The following is a 21,678-nucleotide window of genomic DNA, read 5'->3' as shown; positions in this document are numbered from 1 at the left end:
CTTAGTATATATATATATATATATATATATATATATATATATATATATATATATATATATAAAAGGTTCAAATACATTGAACGAAAAAAACATCTTTCCGGCAGTGCTCAATACACATGTAGAGCGTTTATAAGTAAAATAATATAAAGGTAAAAAAAAATACCGATGTGGATGGATTTGCATTTCGACAATATTAACCGTTTCGTCAAGAGTTGTATAGAATTTAGATTATAGAACCCTTGATGAAATAGTTCATTTCATCGAAACGTAGCTTGTTTCACGTAGAGATTGTTCTGATATTTATCTCATTCGACTTATTGCATTTATTCATTTGTGACATTTATATTGCAGAGCCTTCTGGTGAATCTCCGGTTCAAAGAAAAAGAAAAAGCTTGAAAAACTTATTTTCACTTTCACCCAAATTCCAAAAATCTCTCCAAAGGTATTTACGATTTAATTTTTATTTATTTACAAGCAGGCCGGTCGTAAAATATGCATAAATATTATGGTTGAATTAATATAGAAACTGAAAAATGTGCATGCGAGTATTATGCTTTTTTTTCTAAACAGTTCACTTCTTGTAAGTAAAAAAAAAAAATAAAATACCCGAACTAAGATCGAAACCAAAACCTAAAGACATTGAGTTAAGTACGATAACCATAAGACCAGCGTGATATGATCTTTAAAAGATGTTTTAACACTACTTAATCTTAACTACTCTAATTTATAAAACTCGCTATGTCTGTCTGTCTCCATTTTATTTTATTTTTTTTCAAATTACGCCTCTTCAAGGTTGCAGAGAAGCGTGAGACATCAAATGATTACATTTTTTTTGTGCACCGTTTTTTTATGGGTTTTCAACTGGTAAAATTATTTATTAAATATTTTTGACATATATAAAATTTTGATTGAAATGTTTTTGACATATATAAAATTTTGATTGAAACGTTTTTGACAAATATAAAATTTTGATTGAAATGTTTTTGACATATATAAAACTTTGATTGAAATGTTTTTGACATATATAAGATTGATTGAACTGAATTATTTTGGACATTAAATATATTTTCTTTTTCTTTTTTGTTTTCTCTCTCAGGGGTGTTTATCTCTCTTGCTTGCTGTATCACAAAGACAAAATTCTAGTGACCCCTGAAGACCAATTGCCTGTTGTTGAAGTAGATGAAAATTTCTCGAGTACTTCAATCCATTCCGATTTCTATTGGCTTATGAAAGTAAGTATATTGTATTACTACTAATAGTACTAATACTAAAACTACTACTATTAATAATAATAATAATAATAATAATAATAATAATAATAATAATAATAATAATAATAATAATATATCTGCAGTGTGTGGGGATTCATGAAATCCCAACCGGATATTTATCACAGACCAAGTGTGTAAACGCGTCGACACTACACATGCGCTGGAAGCACCCATCCGGTCAAAAAGAGGGGAAAAAATAAAAATTAATTAGCCAATGGGAGTGGAACCCGATAACAATAAATTTAACAGCCAACGTGTCTATGAGAGCCGCCTAAAAAGAGATAGAAGCCCAGGATTTTGTAAACAGAGAGAAGGGAACCAGACACACAGGTGCAGTAGGCGAGAAGTCAGCCCGCTTTTACTGTTGAAGCCAGCAAACACTCCTCTTCATGACCGCTACTCGACCAACAAAAAGAAACAAGGAATAAGTACTCTTTACGAACATTCTCCTTTTTTTTTTCGTTTATTCCAATGCCTAACTTTGTACTATTTTTAAAGGCGACGACACATAAAAATGAACTTTTTTTGAACACGTACATTCAATCAAGTCTTTTATTGATGATAAAAGTTACTCAAACCTTAAATGTTCATAGTTTGTCTTGTGTTAAACGGCATTTCTATTTCATGTTTTTTTTATGTTGTAATACACAAAAACTAAGCTATGTGACTGAATCAAGATGCAATTCGAACGAACGATAAAAAGTGACTAGCTTGAATAGCTACCCTCTTTTTTCCCCACTTTACATGGGCATAAGACTCCCGCACGCATATTCACGCTAACAAATATCTAGACATACACATTCTTAGCCCTTGTGCCTTATTCGCCTAACACTCTTAACCAAAACTCGAGTTGTCATAAACATTCCCAAATGAACATTTCTGACTAAAAATGGATTTTATCTCCTTGTAAACTTATATAAATATTTTGTTATTTAATTATGTTTTCCTTGATTTTTCTTTTACAAGACCCTGTTCATGTTAAGTTAGCACTTGCTAGTTGGTGACCTTAATGTTCCTCAATGTTTCGTTAATTTCCATTTTAATATGCATGTGCGTCCAGTTTAATATGCCTCCTTTTCTTCTATAATGTAACTTTTCTAGACAATATGTCTTGTCAGTGCGGTTCTTGGCATTTTTCAAAGACGCTATTGTCGTCAAAATACATTATTTGAAGCCAGGAGCTGCACCATGTATCCTCCTTCTCCTCCTCTCCATCATCATCATCATCATCATCATCATCATCATCATCATCATCATCGATGTAACTAACAGAATGCAGATGTACATACGCAAATGCATACAAAATGTGAAATTACATCACCGTTGGGGGGGGACTATAAAAATAGCCGATCACGTTAGAGACGTAAATGACGTCACTGCCGTACCGAGAAGTCACGCATGGCAATAGAATGAGAAAATAAATGTCGGTCGTTGTTCAAGAAAAAAAAAGGAGTCAAATTACTTGTCCTATTTTCCTTGTAATATAGACTGCATACAATGTGTCTGTGTAACGGTGCATAAACTCCCTTTTACATAAGAAATTAACTTCAAAACTAACTTATTTCTGGCTAGGTCTTTATTTATCCCTCTTGCTCTCAAGTCCATTATCTTTTGATCCCATGTTTTTCTTGATCTTCCCCTCTGAACCGAGCTTGCTTCCTTAATCATTTTACATCTACTAACTCATCTATTTTTTAACGTGACCATACCATCAAAGTCTACTGTTCTGTTCACACATCTGCCTGCACTGTCCAGATTTAATCTTCCTCCGAGGTCATCATATCTAAATCTGTCTTTAACTTTCGTATTACCCATCCATCAGAAGTAATGCATTTTCAAGTTGTAAAGGTTTATTTTTGACATATGTTACTAATACAAAGATTTTGGGGGGTTTTGTGGGTTGGGGGGGGCAGGGAGGTGTAGCATAGATTAACGATGTAGATGTCAACTTGAAGAATGCGGCATTAAGGTTGTATGTGTGTGTGTGTTTGTGTGGATGTATCGGTGTGTTTGTCTGTGTGTGTGTGTGTGTGTGTGTGTGTGTGTGTGTGTGTCTGTCTGTCTGTGTCTGTGTGTGTATCTGTGTGTGTCTGTGTGTGTGTGTGTCTCTGTGTGTCTGTGTCTGTGTGTCTGTGGGTGTGTCTGTGTGTATCTCTGTGTGTGTATGTATCTGTCTGTGTGTGTGTCTGTGTGTATGTGTGTGTGTCTGTGTATGTGTGTGTGTGTTTTACTTGTGCTCATGTAGAAGAGGTTCTTTTTTTTTTCATTAGCATTTTTATTCGTCTTGAGTAGATTTAAAGCAAGGAATGTGTAAATAATTAGATTTAAAAATTTATTTTTTGTTTTATTTTTTGTTCTTTTTGTTGTTGTTGTTTGTTTTGTTTATGTGTTTTTGTGTGTGTTTTTGTGTGTGCGTGTGTTTTAGAGTGTGTTTTAGTTGCATTTTGTGTGTTTTTTGGGTATGTTTTGGGGTGTTTTTGTGTGTGTATGTGTGTGTGTGTGTTTTTGTGCATGTTTGTTTTGTGCTTTGTGTATGGTTTTTAATGTGTGTGCTTTTAGTGTATGTGTGTTTTTTAGTGTGTGTGTGTTTTAGTAGGTGCGGTTTTTTAGTGTGTGTGTTTTTATGTGTGTTTGTTTCGTGTGTGTGCATGTGTGTATCATTGTATGTTTTGTGTGTGTTTTAGTGTGTGCATGTGTGTTTGTGTGTGTTTTGGTGTGTGCATGTGTGTTTATGTGTGTGCTTTTATTCTAAGAAAATAACGGTGTTGTTTTCCAAAGTAAAAAAAAAAATATTTTTGTTAACAGATTGCCTGTACCTGGACTGATGTGAAAGCGCTACGACAGGATATGTACAAGAGTACGAGTGCCGGGTCGACACATTTCCGAGGGAAGCTGCTTCAAGCCGCTGCTCTTTTACAAGTGAGTCTTATTTTTTCAGAGATCAAATCGATTCGAAAATACAATGTAATAATTCTTTCTACAGTCTAATAATATTTGGTTTCAAATAAACTTGGGTCTCTGCTTGACTTGACCACCAAGTTTCATTCACGAATATCCAGCAGTCTTTGTTTAATTGCTGTTCAATGATAGGCACACCTGGATGCAACATACAAAATTGTTGATAATTCCTCGCTTGGGAACTGCTTTGATTTTGGCTATAATGGCTTTCCTTAGTTCGGGAATTGTTTGAGATAACCTCACAGATGTAACAGATGTGCATATGGCAGCTGTATACAAATCACGGATCTGTGTGCGAGATGACGTCACGGCAAGGAAAAAGGAAAAGGGTTATAAAAAACGTGTGCGAGGTGATGTCACGGCAAGGAAAAAGGAAAAGGATTATAAAAAAAAATGTGTGCGCAGATCGATGATCATGTTAGAGACGGGTGGGTGACGTCACAGCCGAGACAAGAAATCACACATGGCCGGAGAAGGAATAAAGTTAAAACCTTGTTAAAAACCTGAAACAACGAGTTGAATTTCTTTCCTTTTTCTTTCTTATGTTTCTAGCGATGGAATATACGTGTTGGGTTCTTATATATTAACGACTACATTATATAAAAATCAGAGTTGATTAAGGTCTTTCTCTCTCTGTCTCTGTCTGTCTGTCTGTCTGTCTGTCTGTCTGTCTGTCTCTCTCTCTCTCTCTCTCTCTCTCTCTCTCTCTCTCTCTCTCTCCGTCTATCTATTTATCTCTCTATCTCTCTATCTATCTATTAATCTCTCTCTATCTATCTATCTAACTATCTATTTATATCTCTCTCTATCCATCTATGTATCTCTCTTACTATCTATCTATATATCTATTTATCTCTCTCTATCTTGCTATCTTTTTATCTCTCTCTCTATTTCTCTCACTCTCTCTCTGTCTCTCTCTCTCTATATATATATATATATATATATATATAGAGAGAGAGAGAGAGAGAGAGATAGATAGATAGATAGATAGATAGATAGATAGATATAATCTTTCTCTTTTTCTCTCTCTCTCTCTCTCTCTCTCTCTCTCTCTCTTTGTCATGCGAAATTGTCAATAACTTTGGTGCACTCTTCTATTAGCATAACCTTTATTTTGCTTGTAATGTTTCTCTTCAGTTCTGGAATAAGCTGAGGATTGTTTTGGTCGACATTACCTTTGAGATAACCCTGCAAGATAAAAATTCGAGGGATTAAAGTTTGGTGAACGACCGCACAAATTAATTTAATCGTTTGCAAATTTGGTCCACAAATAAATGAATAAATAAATAAACCAATAAATAAACAAATAATTAACAAATAAATAAATAAACAAATAAATAAATAAACAAACAAATAAATAAACAAATAAATAAACAAAAAAATAAATAAACAAACAAATAAATAAATAAATAAACAAATAGATAAGCAAATAAATAAATAAACAACAAAACAAATAAATAAACAATAAATAAATAAATAAACAAACAAATCAATAAATAAACAAATAAATAAATAAGCAAATAAATAAATAAACAACAAAACAAATAAATAAACAATAAATAAATAAATAAATAAACAAATAAATAAATAAACAAGCAAATCAATAAATAAGCAAATAAATAAATAAACAAACAAATAATTAAGAAAATAAATAAATGAACAAGCAAATAAATGAATAAACAAACAAACAAATAAATAAACAAATCAATAAATAAATAAGCAAATAAATAAATAAACAAACAAATAAATAAATAAGCAAATAAATAAATAAACAAACAAACAAATAAATAAGCAAATAAATAAATAAACAAACAAATAAATAAATAAACAAATAAATAAACAAATAAATAAACGAATAAATAAACAAATAAATAAACAAATTAATAGCACAAAAATGAATAAAAAATTAATAAATATAAACAAATAAACAAATGAATAGATAAACAAATACATAAACAAATAAATAAATAAACAAATAAATAAACGAATATATAAACAAACAAATAAATAAGCAAGCAAATAATTAAACAAATAAATAAATAAATAAACAAACAAATAAATAAATAAGCAAATAAACGAATAAATAAACAAACAAATAAATAAACAAATAAATAAACAAATAAATAAATAAACAAATAAATAAATAAACAAATAAATAAACAAATAAATAAACAAACAAATAAATAAACAAATAAATAAATAAACAAATAAATAAATAAACAAATAAATAAATAAGCAAATAAACGAATAAATAAACAAACAAATAAATAAACAAATAAATAAACAAATAAATAAATAAACAAATAAATAAATAAACAAATAAATAAACAAATAAATAAATAAACAAATAAATAAACAAATAAATAAATAAACAAATAAATAAATAAACAAATAAATAAATAAACAAATAAATAAATAAACAAATAAATAAATAAGCAAATAAACGAATAAATAAACAAACAAATAAATAAACAAATAAATAAACAAATAAATAAATAAACAAATAAATAAATAAACAAATAAATAAACAAACAAATAAATAAACAAATAAATAAACAAATGAATAAATAAACAAATAAATAAATAAACAAATAAATAAACAAATAAATAAACAAACAAATAAATAAACAAATAAATAAATAAACAAATAAATAAATAAACAAATAAATAAATAAACAAATAAATAAACAAACAAATAAATAAACAAATAAATAAATAAACAAATAAATAAATAAACAAATAAATAAATAAACAAATAAATAAACAAATAAATAAACAAACAAATAAATAAACAAATAAATAAATAAACAAATAAATAAATAAACAAATAAATAAATAAGCAAATAAACGAATAAATAAACGAATAAATAAACAAATAAATAAACAAATAAATAAATAAATAAATAAATAACCAAACAAATAAATAAACAAACAAATAAATAAACAAATAAATAAACAAATAAATGAATAAACAAATCAATAAACAAATAAATAAATAAACAAATAAATAAACAAATAAAAAAAAACAAATAAATAAATAAGCAAATAAACGAATAAATAAACAAACAACTAAATAAACAAATAAATAAACAAATAAATAAACAAATAAATAAATAAACAAACAAATAAATAAACAAATAAATAAACAAATAAATAAATAAACAAATAAAGAAAGAAACAAATAAACGAATAAATAAACAAATAAATAAATAAATAAACAAGCAAATAAATAAACAAATAAATAAACAAATAAATGAATAAACAAATAAATAAACAAATAAATAAATAAACAAATAAATAAACAAATAAAAAAAAAACAAATAAATAAATAAGCAAATAAACGAATAAATAAACAAACAACTAAATAAACAAATAAATAAACAAATAAATAAACAAATAAATAAATAAACAAACAAATAAATAAACAAATAAATAAACAAATAAATAAATAAACAAATAAAGAAAGAAACAAATAAACGAATAAATAAACAAATAAATAAATAAACAAATAAATAAACAAGCAAATAAATAAACAAATAAATAAACAAATAAATAAATAAGCAAATAAACGAATAAATAAACAAACAAATAAATTAACAAATAAATAAACAAATAAACAAACAAATAAATAAACAAACAAATAAAAATACAAACAAATAAATAAATAAATAAATAAACAAATAAATAAATAAACAAATAAATAAGCAAGCAAATAAATAAACAAATAAATAAACAAATAAATAAATAAATAAACAAATAAATAAACAAATAAATAAACAAATAAATAAACAAACAAATAAATAAACAAATAAATAAACGAATAAATAAACAAACAAATAAATAAATAAACAAATAAATAAACAAACAAATAAACAAATAAATAAACAAACAAATAAATAAACAAATAAATAAACAAATAAATAAATAAACAAATAAATAAATAAACAAATAGATAAACAAACAAATAAACAAAAAAAGAAATAAATAAACCAATAAATAAACAAACAAATAAACAAACAAATAAATAAATAAACAAATTCATAAACAAACAAATAAACAAACAAATAAATAAATAAACAAATAAATAAACAAATAAATACACAAATAAATAAACAAATAAATAAACAAATAAATAAACAAATAAATAAGCAAATAAATGAATAAAAAATAAATAAATAAACAAATAAATAAACAAATGAATAGATAAACAAACAAATGAATAAATAAATAAACAAACGAATAAACAAATAAATAAACAAACAAATAAATAAGCAAGCAAATAAATAAACAAATAAATAAATAAACAAATAAATAAACAAACAAATAAATAAATAAGCAAATAAATAAATAATCAAACAAATAAATAAACAAATCAATAAACAAACAAATAAATAAACAAACAAATAAATAAACAAATAAATTAATAAACAAATAAATAAACAAATAAATAAATAAATAAGCAAATAAATAAATAAATAAACAAACAAATAAATAAACAAATAAATAAACAAACAAATAAACAAACAAATAAATAAATAAGCAAATAAATAAATAATCAAACAAATAAACAAATACATAACCAAACAAACAAATAAATAAACAAACAAATAAATAAACAAACAAATAAATAAACAAATCAATAAATAAACAAATAAATAAACAAACAAATAAATAAACAAATAAATAAACAAATAAATAAACAAGTAAATAAGCAAATAAATGAATAAATAAATTACTCCCCTCAAAAGAATTTTACGTTTATTTTTTACTAGCGTGGGAGGTGGGCTTGCCCGGGCTTAAATATGATATTTTAATTCATCCAGATTTCATATATATTATTATAGAGTCGTGATTTCAAAAGTAAAAAAGAAAAAAGTATTTAGGTGCGATCAGCTAGGGTCGAAAGCAAAACTGTAGCATTCAAAGCTGGTGACGTTACCACTGTACCAACGTGACACGCATATAACCCAATTAAAAAATTTTAAATAAATTAAGATGAATGTACAAAATGTTTAACGATTTTTTTCAATTTTGACCCACTTTTTGACCCCTTAAAAACAATTTTAACCGGCTAAAGACCCATAAAAGAGCGGCCCCTAAAAAAAAATCCAATCATTTGAGGTCCATAGCGCCTGCTCTGCGATTTTTAGTTTCGGAGGAGATTAAGTTTGAAAATATGGAGACAAAGAGGCAGACAGACAGACAGACAGACAGACATATAGCCTTTTATATATATTAGATTTTTTTTTTTTTAATTTTTATAATTAGAAATGTGCTTGCCTCGTATTGTTGTCGTAGCAGCAGTTAAATATTATTGCTCGATGTAAGATAGAGAACACCTCTTTATATAAACTTTTTTGACGTATAGTGCGGGGGGTTACAAACTACAACCTGTGGGTCAGATCCAGCCCGCCAAAGTCTTTAATCCATCTCGTGAAGAAGCTCTTATGGAAAAAATAAAAATATTCAGAAAAACAATTTTTTTTTTTTTAATGGAAATGTGTTAAAATAGTTTTTCTTTTTGGTCAGAAAATGATTAAAAGAATAAGGTTTTAAAGAACCAGTTTTGCTAAAAAAAAAAAAAAAGCAAAGCTAGGAAGCAAATGAGCACAAAACACATCCAGGTCATTTTTTTTTTTTTTTTTAGCCTGCATAGTTCTAAAACGTCAGCAATATGGTGTAGTAGAATAAAATTTGGCAGAAGATTTTGAAATCATTTATAAGAAGTTTGAAATTGTGAAAAAAAAAAAATGCCTTTGAGACCATGTTTAAAATGCAAATATTTTTATTAAAAATCATTATATATTTTTTGGTCCTGTAAATTTACCTCTGTCCATTCGTCCGTTCGTCCGTCTGCACTTTTCTCAATAACTACGCCTAGGAATTTTTTTAAAATTTTGCACAAACATTAAACATGATATGAGTAAAAAAAGTAACAGAATGGATTTTCCAGGAAAACTCCGGTTGCCTCCCTAGGGGTGCCTCTCGGGTTAAAATAGCTAAAATTGACACTTTTGTGCTTATTAAAAACAAAAATAGATACCTTGGATTTTTATAAAACTTTCTGAAAAGTTGTAACTAACTAATTTCTATATAATTTTGTGTGTCTATACTTCACAATAACTCTTGTGTGTGCCCCAGGGTATCTTTTAGGACTAATAAAAATACTCCATTTTGGGGACTATTTTACCATATTTGTCCAAAATGTTCTGTGTATGTCTATTTAGCAGTTTTGCATGGTGCTGAACTCAAATTTTAATACGTTAAGGCCTTTGGGACTATTGGGGCTAAATTGGAGAGGGGGGGGCAATACTGAACTTAGTCATTTTTTTATGCCTCGTTCACTGTGAACTCACGGGGGGATCATGCATGCTTCCATTGTTTTTATTTTAAATTAGAAATCTTTATAATGTTTTACGGATGTTTTATTCAATCTTTGTATTGTTTTTTTTATTATTATTTCGTTTTTACTCCTTAGAGTGCTTTGGGATTAAATGATCTTGGCCAGTTGTATCATAAGCCATTACGTGACCCAAATGGCAGTATAGTGTTAATATGTATCAAGGAAATCACAGATCCAAAGTTCTTGGCCCTTGGCTCTGGCAAATGGGTGTCACAAGCCAAAATCCAAAGACGCATTCCAGTTGCGGACCAAGAACACAATGAAGCCCATGATATTCTTCTGAACACGGCTGCGGTAAGTATTAGAAACGATTTTTTTTTTCTTCAAATCTTCTTTGCAATTGTTCATCTATAAAATGAAGACAATGTTTGTAATCGTTGGTTGTTAACCAGATATAGGCGTTCTTTTACAATTTGTTATCATGCAGAAGGAGACAACTCTCGTTTACTAAGAGATTCGTTCATTTTTTTTCATCTCATAATTTAGAATGTTCGATCTGACGATATTTTTTTTTTAAATCAAAAACATTAAAAAAAAAAAAGCTGTAACGAATTTTTTTAAATGTCACAAAGTTGATAACATCAATAATACAAAATGTAGTTTTTTTACGCTACAAGGTTTTAATCTTTTGATTTAATTAAAAAAAAAAAAATTGTCAGATCGAGCGTCCTAAATTATGAGATGAAAAAAAATGAACAAATCTCTTAGTAAACGAGAGTTGTCTCCCTCTGCATAATAACAAATTGTTAAACAGCGCCCCCGATATGCATGCAGATAAACAGATGCATGACTTTTATTTCGCATGTTGTCATGGTTACTTGGTGTTCCTATTTACAATGCCTCCCCACGGGACAGAGTTAGACACCAGGGTCGTTTTTTAACGTGTAGAAAAGGAACAAAAATTAAAAAATTGTCTAAGACGTGAAGGACTTCTCCTCCACTGACAGAGAACAAGAAATTGAAGCGCAGCATCTGGAGAACAGATACTACACGGTATTTATTTGCTCCCCCACCGAGCAAATTAGGCACAAGGCCGATTTTTAATGTGAGGAGTGAAGGGGTAATGGGGACCAGCTCCCCGGGGAGTAGGGGAGCTGGATAGTGACAATTGGTATGAAGGGTTGCCCCTACATTGACGAAGGTCTTATCTGCGGGGTCGCCCCCACATAGGGTCTTTGCTTGCAGTATCTGACGGAACAGATACTATACTGTGATCTCGGCCCAAAACCCATCCAGTTTTACTTGGCGTTACTCGATGGGATGAACAAACAAGTAGAATAGTTAAACGGGGGTGACAGGGGACAATGACTGCATAGTTAATGACAACCTGGGTGTGCCTAGTTCGAATTCTATTCATTTCACTGAAACACTTGATTATATGTCTAACCTCCTGGAAAGGAAGTAAATATAATAACACCTTTCTTTTAAAACTTTTTATCTCTCTCTCTCTCTCTCTCTCTCTCTCTCTCTCTCTCTCTCTCTCTCTCTCTCTCTCTCTCTCTCTCTCATATATATATATATATACACACACACACACACACACAAATAGGCTGGCTGCCCGGCGTTGCTCATGAAATTCATTACCCCCTCCCATACATGATGTCATCTACTGTGACGTTATCTGACATGACGCCATATATGACGCCATAACATATATATGCTGTGACGTCATTGTAAACAAACAGGAATATGGGTTTATTTAATATATATATATATATATATATATATATATATATATATATATATATATATATATATATATTTTAATAACTCTCTTTTTCTATCTTTAATTCTATCATTTTCCTCTCTATCTCTGTACTCTGTAGAGTCATCCTCTCTCTCTCTCTCCTTCTCTCTCTCTCTCTCTCTCTCTCTCGCATTATCTGGTAACTACAAAAATATCGTCGATGAATCACTACATAACAACATTAAAATATCGCTTTAAATGTCAACCATTCTGACTATTTGTATCGCCTCGCCACAAAAATGGGCGTATCATTTTTAAGGCAAACGCTAACAAAGAATATATCAGGTGTGTCTTTTGTAGATTTTGACTTTTAGCTACAAACAGACAGAAAAGTTTCCTTCATATAATACGAGGATCGCTCCCAAAGGAAGACCTCCTCTTTTTTTAACTCAAAAACTAAAACGTTGAAAAGCTACGAAAATGGGAGTGGTACCATTAAAACGAGCGACAATTTTTCTGCAGAAATTATTTTTGTACACAGCCACCACCAGTATCAATGAACTTTTTGCCAGCTTTTTTTTTATCATAAAAGTCCTGAGTGTGCTTTGTCACTCACATCTCTGGTGCCACTCTGAAATCGACGAACCCATCTCCTAAATGTGCTAACATCAACTGCATCAGCTTTGTAAATATTCAACAGGCGCCGATGAATGTTGATAGGCTTAATTTTTTTCTGCGTGGAGGAATTAAATGGAGCATCTCTTCTTCTGACGCAACTCCATGAGGAGGGATGCTTTCTTAGAGTCTCACGCCGTCAATATCTGCAGCAAAAAGCTTCATCTTTCAAGTCATGAATGCATAAGTTCAGTCATCATAACAATATAATTTGAAATCTCCTCTGATCCATTCAAAAATGGGCTAAAAAAAATAGGAGGTATTACCTTTGGAATATTTTATAGATAAGTTGAAGCAAACAATTTTTTTTCTTTTATTTTCAATACTTTGCTTTCTATTTCTGTATTTAGGAAATGATTCTATACAATGAAAGGAGTACGGTTCCAGTCCAACGAGGTCTCTACCTTGGTTACTTAAAGATGGTTAGCTCCGTAGAACTTATTAACGTGCTCACACCACACAACGCACCAAACGTGTTTCCACATGTCAGAATCCGAGATTGTCCAAATGTTTCCAAGTAAGTTTTCACTACATTTTCTATAAATATTATTTTGAATTGAAAGTCATGTTTAATTTCAGGAGAGTTTCCGATGGTTAGCTAATCTGTATACATCCTGGAGATGAAAAAGAGTTTTTGGTGGGTAGCTGATCTGTATAAGTCCTGAACTTTAAAAGTTTGCAGATGACGGGCAAAGGTCTTTCTTGTATGGACATGAAAAATGATGTGCAGGAATCCAAACAGATCCAATTTTTTTTTTTTTTTTTAAGAAATTCCGGTTTCTGATTGGTTGCTAGCAGAACGTGGCTCCATTTGATTGGTCAGTTCCTATCGCCAGTGTCTATAAGTAGAACCTTCCAATTTTCTTCAATCACCCCCCCTTATTATAACAAAAATATTGCAACATACTATTATGGCATGTGTTCCATAGAATTGTCTGATCTATTCCCTGCTTCCTTTGTTCCAGCTCGTTTGACTCGTTGGTCTAGTGGTCTTCATTACTTCACTGTTTTAATACCTCATTGTAATATAGCTTCCTATTCCAGTAGATTTTTTTCCAAGAACTGCAGGATTATGGAACTCTCTTCCTGCTGACTGTTTTCTTTCTTTCTATAGCTTTGTTTTTTTTTTTTTTTCAAAAATAGGCATCTCCTGTCTTTGTGATAATTATCATTCATTTCTGTTCACTTTTTACATTAATTAGCTTCATGCCTTGTCAGGAGCGGTTTCCACTAAAAAAAGAGAAAAAAAGTCATCGCTTTGGTCTTGTCTTGACCTTCAGGCCAAGATCACAGTGAAGTATCTGGTCTGATGTTACACTTCATCTTTTCTGTCCTCGGTCAGTGGAGGAGGAATCTTTCTAGACTGAGGCATATTTTATTTTTGTTCCTATCCAGAGTGCCCCGTTTTGGAGGGAGCTGGATTTTCCCCCACATTTAAAACCGACCTTGTGCCTAACTCTGCCCTCATGGGGAGGAAAATAAATAGGAACATTCACGCTGACTCTTATGGATAGATATTTGATGCAACAAAATGAGGCATGGCTGATCACATACGGAGAGAAAAAGCAATTTCAGCAACCCATATGAAATGAGATTGAAACAATTGTCAGAGAAACATTTACAGATCAGGAAACGTGCAGATGCAAGAACATAATGAAAAGAATATTAGATAGGCCAGGAGATCGGGGTTCAATCCTTGGTTGAGTTATACCAAAGACTCAAAAAATTGTACTTGATGCCCCCTTGCTAAACACCGAGCATTATAAGATGAGGATCAAGGTAAGTGGACTAATCCAGAGAAAACAGTGATGCTCTCCCCTACATCACGGTTTAATAGCAAATGACTGATTGATTATGGTCAATTTAGAAAGAAAAAAGATATCTAATAACTTCAGAGGCATTGAGTTCTTTTAATATCTTCTGCAACGAATTAGGCGGGAACACGTTTCTTTTAATCGGATTTGCTCTGATGCAAATGGACATGCTTGGTTGACCAGAAATCTTCTTAGGAACCAAAGAATCATGCAATTCAAATTTGCACCTTTCATTAAATCTCATTTGTCATAACGCCACGAGTAATCTCGTCTGAACAAAAGAATACAACTCCCGTCATGCAATAGCGTAAGTGCTCCAGCAGACGAATTTCAATGAAATTCATCAAAATGCTCCAGCAGACGAATTATCTTATGGACCTAACTGATAGTTGCCCATAATGACGCCAGAATAAAGCGAAGGAAAATTACAATTGAACCTTTATTGAAACATTTTTTTTTTAAAGTTACGTTAACATATCGATTTCTATAACACACAAACATTGACTTTTTTTTCATTTCTTTCCAGAGAAGAATGGCAATGGCTACAGAATTTTAATCAGAATGATTCAACTTTGCTTTTCCCAACTCCAATGCAAAAAGACTTCCATCACATGCTGAACAAAGCCATTCGACAACTACTCGACTTAATGGGTAAGCAAACCACAATGATAATAACATACGTGTGCTTTCTTTTGTTTGTTTGTTTTTTGTTTTTTTTTTACGGCGTATCAATTAGTGAAGGGATCGATTCCAATATAATTACTGATTCTGTTCTGTATTCCCAATTCCAATACAATTACTGATTCTGTTCTGTATCCCCAATTCCAATACAATTACCGATTCTGTTCTGTATCCCCAATTCCAATACAATTACCGATTCTGTTCTGTATTCCCAATTCCAATACAATTACCGATTCTGCTTTGTATTCCCAATTCCAATACAATACTGTACGCCTGTGGAACTCTCTTCCGTTTGCCTGCTTTCCAGCTGACTACAATATGGTGATCTTCAAGTCCGACGTAAACAAGTTCTTGATGAGCCGTCCCCTTAAGTAACCCAATTTACCAAACTTCCACTACTAGCAATTACTACGATATTGTCCCATTGACTAATGTACACTCATTAACCTTTACTCTCGAGTAGCCTCCGGACCTTGATAAGTGGTGATTCCTATGTAAAAAAAATAAATAAAAATTACTGAATCCAATTCTAAAATCGCCTAAACAAAATGTAGGATTTCATTTAGTAAAGAGTCCTCGTCTGCTTTTACTTTTCGTTTTTACTAACAGTTCAGCTCAGCTTTGCTCGGGCCATATGTACTGTTCATAACTTTATGTACATATGTATATATTTATTAAAATGTTTTACTCATGTCCAGGTAACCTACATCTAAAATTTCAAGTGTTTAGACCCAAAATTAGCAGAATTTCATTGAGTCTGCAAAGGTCAACGCTTTCAACTTTGACCTCTTGGCAACCAAATGTTCGCCTAAAAACTGATTAAAAAGCTTGCTGCATGTCTGAATACTCTTTATATAAAATTTCAAATGTTTAGACCCAAAATTGGCTCAATGGTTTTCTAGAGACTGCGAACGTCAAATCTTTTGAATTTTGACCTCTTGGCAGCCAAATTTTCAGCCAAATACCAATTAAAATGCTTGCCCTATGTCTGAATACACTTTAAGTAAAATTTTAAACCTTTAGGCCAATTGGCTGAGTAATTTGGTAGAGACAACAGAGGTAAAAAAATTTTTAACTTTGTATCCAAATTTTGACCCCTTAACATCTATTGTTTGGGGCTTAAACCAAATTAAAAAAAAAGTTTGATCCATGTAACCTACATCTAAAATTTCAAGTTGAACTTTGACAGCCAAATTTCTGTCTGAAAAACCATTAAAATGATTTCCCCAAATCTCAATGCACCTTATGTCAAATCTCGAGTCTGTAAACTGAAAATTGAGTAGTTTGGTAGGGAAATGTACACACACAATTTCACTTTTATGGATATATAGATTTGACAAACTTCTTAATGTTTTCTTTTTATGTATCGTATCCAAGATTTTGGTAAGTTCATCGTAAGTTTTTTTATCTGTATTTTTCACTTATGCTACCAAAAAAAAAAAAACGTTTTAAACAAAAAAATATCTATATAAATAAAACATTAGATGTGTGTGTGTGTGTGTGTGTGTGTGTGTGTGTGTGTGTGTGTGTGTGTGTGTTTAGGAAGTTGAGTTAGTGCTTTTCGGGCACTCCCTAATAAAATAAATAATTCGATGCAAGCTACTGAATAAACGAACAAACAACTTCGTAAAACTTAACAAGGAAAAGGTTTATGGAAGCGAGTCAGGGAAAGATGCCCAAAAGATATAACTCGGAAAAAACTTGTCTGCCTTTGCCCGGGAATCGTCGATACCGGTGTAGGCAGAGAGGGAGAGTGAGGAAACAGGTCCGCTCTCTTTTGTGTCTGGCTGGAAAAGGAGGAGGAGTTTTTCCCGTCCGGAACAGAAGCAGTTCGAGTTCCTTAGGGGGTAAGGAAGATCCCTGCGCTATGCCTCTGATTGGTCAGTATGTGCCATATAGCAGTCAAGGGAGGCACTGACGCACAAGAAAAAGAGTTCTATTTGTTTCTGCTACATGTGTGTAAATATTTAACAGGTAAACTCTTAAAATACTGATCACATAAGAGTGAGATTAACAGGAAATACAAATTATACACTAAGGATGGTTTATAACAAATAAAATCTTTGTTTGGGTTGTTGAATAAAGCATACAGACATATATCGGCATATTGAAATGCGAAATGTTCCTTTCAACTAACCGACATGTTTGTACTTCTTTCTGCGCATGATCACATAAAGTTCATTATTTCAAGTGTGTTAATATTTAGACTTTATCTCTTTGCCTCGATACCAATATCGGTAGAGCACGCGTCTGGGATGTGAATTGTTGTGGTTTCGATTCTAGCTGATGGCACTAAGTAAGTTTTTTTTTTTTTAACTTTTGCTATCATATTTTTGTATTAATAAATGTGAATATCAGCATGATTTTAAATATATTTAAACATATTTTTACAGCAAGCGGAATCAAAAGTGCTGTCGTATTAATATATAGACTAGCGGAACCTGTGGAAATTCCATAGGGGACTCATTCATATGTAATATATTGATGTTGGCATTCTGTAGATGTTCAGCGTAAATGGAGACGCTCTGATATTATTGTAGCTTTTTTGTTAAAACTGCAAAAGAATTTATCTAAGCTTGCAAGGACGCCCAGCAAACCCCGGTTATAAAGTATGCTTAAATATGATATTTTAATTCTTGCAGATTTCGTATATAGTATTATAGAGCTAATGTTCTATCGATTTTTTATGTATTATAAAGTTGCGATTTCAAAAATAAAAAAAATACATCCATATGTCTTAGGTGTATTAACTTGAATCGAAACCGAAATAAAAACTTATGAAAAAAATATATGTATATGTATATATATATATATATATATATATATATATATATATATATATATATATATATATATATAAAACTTGAGTTCCTTCAGCCATAATCGAAATTGAAACCAAAACTTATGAAGAATTCTTGATAAAATTATTTATAGAAAAAAAATAGATTATTGGAGTGCCATCAGCTATAATCGGAACCGAAACCAAAACTTATGAAGAATTTTTGGTAAAATTATTTATGACAAGAAATGGAAGTACATAAAAATTAAACGACCCAAATGTAAGCGTGACACACAAAAGAACACACACGCTATCGTATTAATATATAGATTCTTGCATCATATTTAGAAATAAGGAGGTACATTTAGTCGATAATGAAGACAATGAAAGGGAGTTTCAATTTATCATTTAATAAACAAACTTTATTTGTTATTTTCGTTAGTAGCTTTATTCGAAGAGAGAAATGTATTAGTATTAGAGTTCAGTGTTCGTATACGCACGTATTTTTTATAATTGTCGTGAGGCGTTCCTTGTGTGGAGACAAAGATTAGATATCCAACAATTAGATATAGGTCAGGCTTGTTTAAGGAGAAAGAAAGAGACAGGTGGCCTTGTGTGGAGATAGAATTAATATCATGCCGGTTGGTTGAAGAGAATAGGCCAGTGTTCGTGCGCGTACGTGTTTATAGCTAGTAGCCGTCGGTACAAAGGAAGCCGGTTAAGAGAAAGAAAGGAGCAAGAGTTTTCCGTGTGTTGACGTGTTGTCGTGCGTGAATGTGGGTTGTATCGCCGAGGACAGTTCTTTGGCATGACAAAGAATATTCGTTTGCGTACGGCACGTGGGAGCAAGTCGTAGTTTGAAAGGAAGATTGTTGTGTACTCACGTTAGGCCTGGGGGGGGGGTCCAAAATAAACGGTGGTGTTTGTTGCTAGGCAGACCAGCGAAAAAGAGAATTAAAGGTTTGTGATTTCGCCTTTTATACATTCAGTCACGTGACTGGGAGTTGGTTTGTGATTGGACACGCCAGGGAGAAATGGATTTCAAATCTCGAAGTTGTAACAAGTAGTCTCTGCCTGTAGTAGCAGGTGTCGGCTGCTACAGGACTAAAAGATAAAAGATTAAACTAGAAAAGAGAATTAGTGCTACTGGCGAGACGTCTATAAAATAAAATACACCTTCTGCTCCTACCTCATAGGGGATGTGGAAAAAGAAGCCATTATGAATTAGTTTCGTTTAATCAATAAGGTAATTATGTATAAGGATATTCAAATATATCAAATACAACATGGCAACGTCGGGTACTTCAGCTAGTAAACAAATGAAAGAATCGTTTTCAGAATTTAAATTTTGGCTAGAAATGTTTCAGGTTCCACAGATGGGAAGATTTCTTTTACATATTTCAAAATAAACTGTTCTAATATCAATTCAAACGTTATAAACAGAACTATGTTGTCGCCATCAGCTTTAAAGTGGCGTCTATTTTACTCAATCAAACGATATTTAACGAGCAATGTTTTTTTTTAGATGGTCGGAAAGAGATTATTTATTTTTTTAAAAGTTTTTATTGTTACACTGAATAAATAAACGAAAACTTTAAAATGTTAATTTTATTCATCTAAAACATTTACCCCGACAAATATTATTAGATAAATAAGAAAGAGAAGATAGTAAGTAAACATGTTTTAGAGTTTAGTGCTGTTTTGGGGCACACCCTAAGAAAATAAATTATTTGGCACAAACTACTGAAATAAAGAACACAACAACTTCATACAACCTAACAAAGAAAAGGGGTTTATTCTGGCAAGCCACTGGTGAATGTCGGCAGGGAGATATTGTTCCGCATTAAGCCTAACCTCTGGCCACCTCATACTAGCACGGTAGTTATTCCCCGTGGGAATCGTCGATACAAGATTAGGGGCAGAGAGAGAGAAAGGGTCCGATCTGGTTGGCGTCTCTCTCAGTAAGGAGGAGATTTTTTTCTCTTCAAACCGGAAGTTGTCAGAGTTTCCTAGGGGATAGAAAGGATCAATGCGCCGCACCCCTGATTGGTCAGTATGTGGCCGAATCACACAGGGGACAGGCATTGATTCACAAGGGAAAAGTTCCATTTGTTTAAAACATTTTCCACAACAAAAACTTGTCTAGCTACAACCACTGTCAATAATTTTCATTTCTTCCTCTCTGTGTCTATAAAACTAAACGAAAGTTCCATGAGCAATGTCTCTTTCCTAGAATTTACTCGTTTGTAGAGCAAGATAGCGCAGGGCTGCTTTCCAGCTGAATACGACATTGTCATTTTCTGGTCCAATGTGAACAAGTTTTCATCGAGCTGCCCTCTTAAATAATCGAATTCTGCAAAACTTCCACCATCACAGTGTTGTCTCATTGCCCACCTGATGCTCATTAACCCTAATCCTCGAGTAGTCTTTAAGCCTTGATAAGTTGTGACACAATTTAGAGAATAAAAAACTAATTTATTAAGGAAAAGAGAATGTATTCTATTTTGTTTTGATACTTGGTTTTAACTACCAATGCCATAATAGCGGTTTTCCATAAGAGTAAGGCAGTCATCTTTAAATTATGACAGTTCTTGGAAGAGTTCCATTTAAGGGAGATAATCATGGGAAGTTAGTTATAATAATCTATTTTCTCATTTTTAGGTTTAACATGTGAATCGGACAATCATCGGATGTATGATGTTGAAGTTATTGAAATGGGCAAAGATGTATCGTTTTTATTATTACTTCCTCCCGTTGAAGATGTGTGCATTGTACCTGGAGGAGAATCGAACCCGGTTACTAAGCACAATGAACTTTGCACGCTACCAGTTCAAGTGTTCGAAATTAGTAAGTATATTTATATACTATATTTTCAGTGCTGTTGTGTACAGATGAAATATTTTCACCATTTATTTCAAAGAGTGACATGAAAGGGGGAGATAAATATAAAATCAAATAAACCTTTAGAGAATGCATTAAAATAAAATAGATTGGTGCTTCTGCATGTATTGACCCACGATTTCCACAAAGTTACTCAGGTGTGTCCGGCAGATGACGGGAATAACCAGAAATGTCAGGGAGAGCTTTATTACAAAAAAAATCACAAATTGTTACAACCCCCACCCCCTCCTATCTTAAGAATGGCGACGACCACTCAAATTCATTAAGTAATACATTGGAAAAACTGCCTTAATATCCAGAAAACTATTTGTCGACTGTTTCAGGTTCTCCCCATCATCTGCTGGGCACACCCAAGTAATTTTGTGGAAATCGTAGGTTGATAAATGCAAGTATCAATAGATTTCTTGAAATAAATGAAACACTAAATAATAGATTAGTTTTAACTTTTAAAAATCGGGGGGGGGGATTGAAATGAAGTAAAGTTTAACTGAGCAAAACATATGAAAAAC

The 21,678-nt window shown here is 31.3% G+C and overlaps 1 protein-coding gene across 3 annotated transcripts in view; it reads left to right on the top strand.

Annotated features, from left to right (window-relative positions):
- LOC145279984 (ankyrin repeat and fibronectin type-III domain-containing protein 1-like) overlaps window positions 1-21,678 on the top strand; it is a 529,276-nt gene that overhangs the window by 500,337 nt on the left and 7,261 nt on the right. For all 3 annotated transcript variants that reach the window (XM_080131579.1, XM_080131580.1, XM_080131581.1), the window contains 7 exons: window positions 352-442; window positions 1,097-1,232; window positions 4,077-4,190; window positions 10,708-10,926; window positions 13,345-13,511; window positions 15,335-15,459; window positions 20,930-21,115. In XM_080131579.1, the coding sequence (XP_079987705.1) occupies window positions 352-442; window positions 1,097-1,232; window positions 4,077-4,190; window positions 10,708-10,926; window positions 13,345-13,511; window positions 15,335-15,459; window positions 20,930-21,115 (1,038 nt within the window). The remainder of the gene's footprint in view (window positions 1-351; window positions 443-1,096; window positions 1,233-4,076; window positions 4,191-10,707; window positions 10,927-13,344; window positions 13,512-15,334; window positions 15,460-20,929; window positions 21,116-21,678) is intronic.

This window comes from Euprymna scolopes, chromosome 7 (genome assembly GCF_053919585.1).
Source record: "Euprymna scolopes isolate OS-2025 chromosome 7, ASM5391958v1, whole genome shotgun sequence".
In the NCBI taxonomy this organism is placed as follows: Eukaryota; Metazoa; Mollusca; class Cephalopoda; order Sepiida; family Sepiolidae; genus Euprymna; species Euprymna scolopes.
The sequence above is the reverse complement of the archived record's forward strand: the minus strand, read 5'-3'. Positions and strand labels throughout refer to the sequence as shown.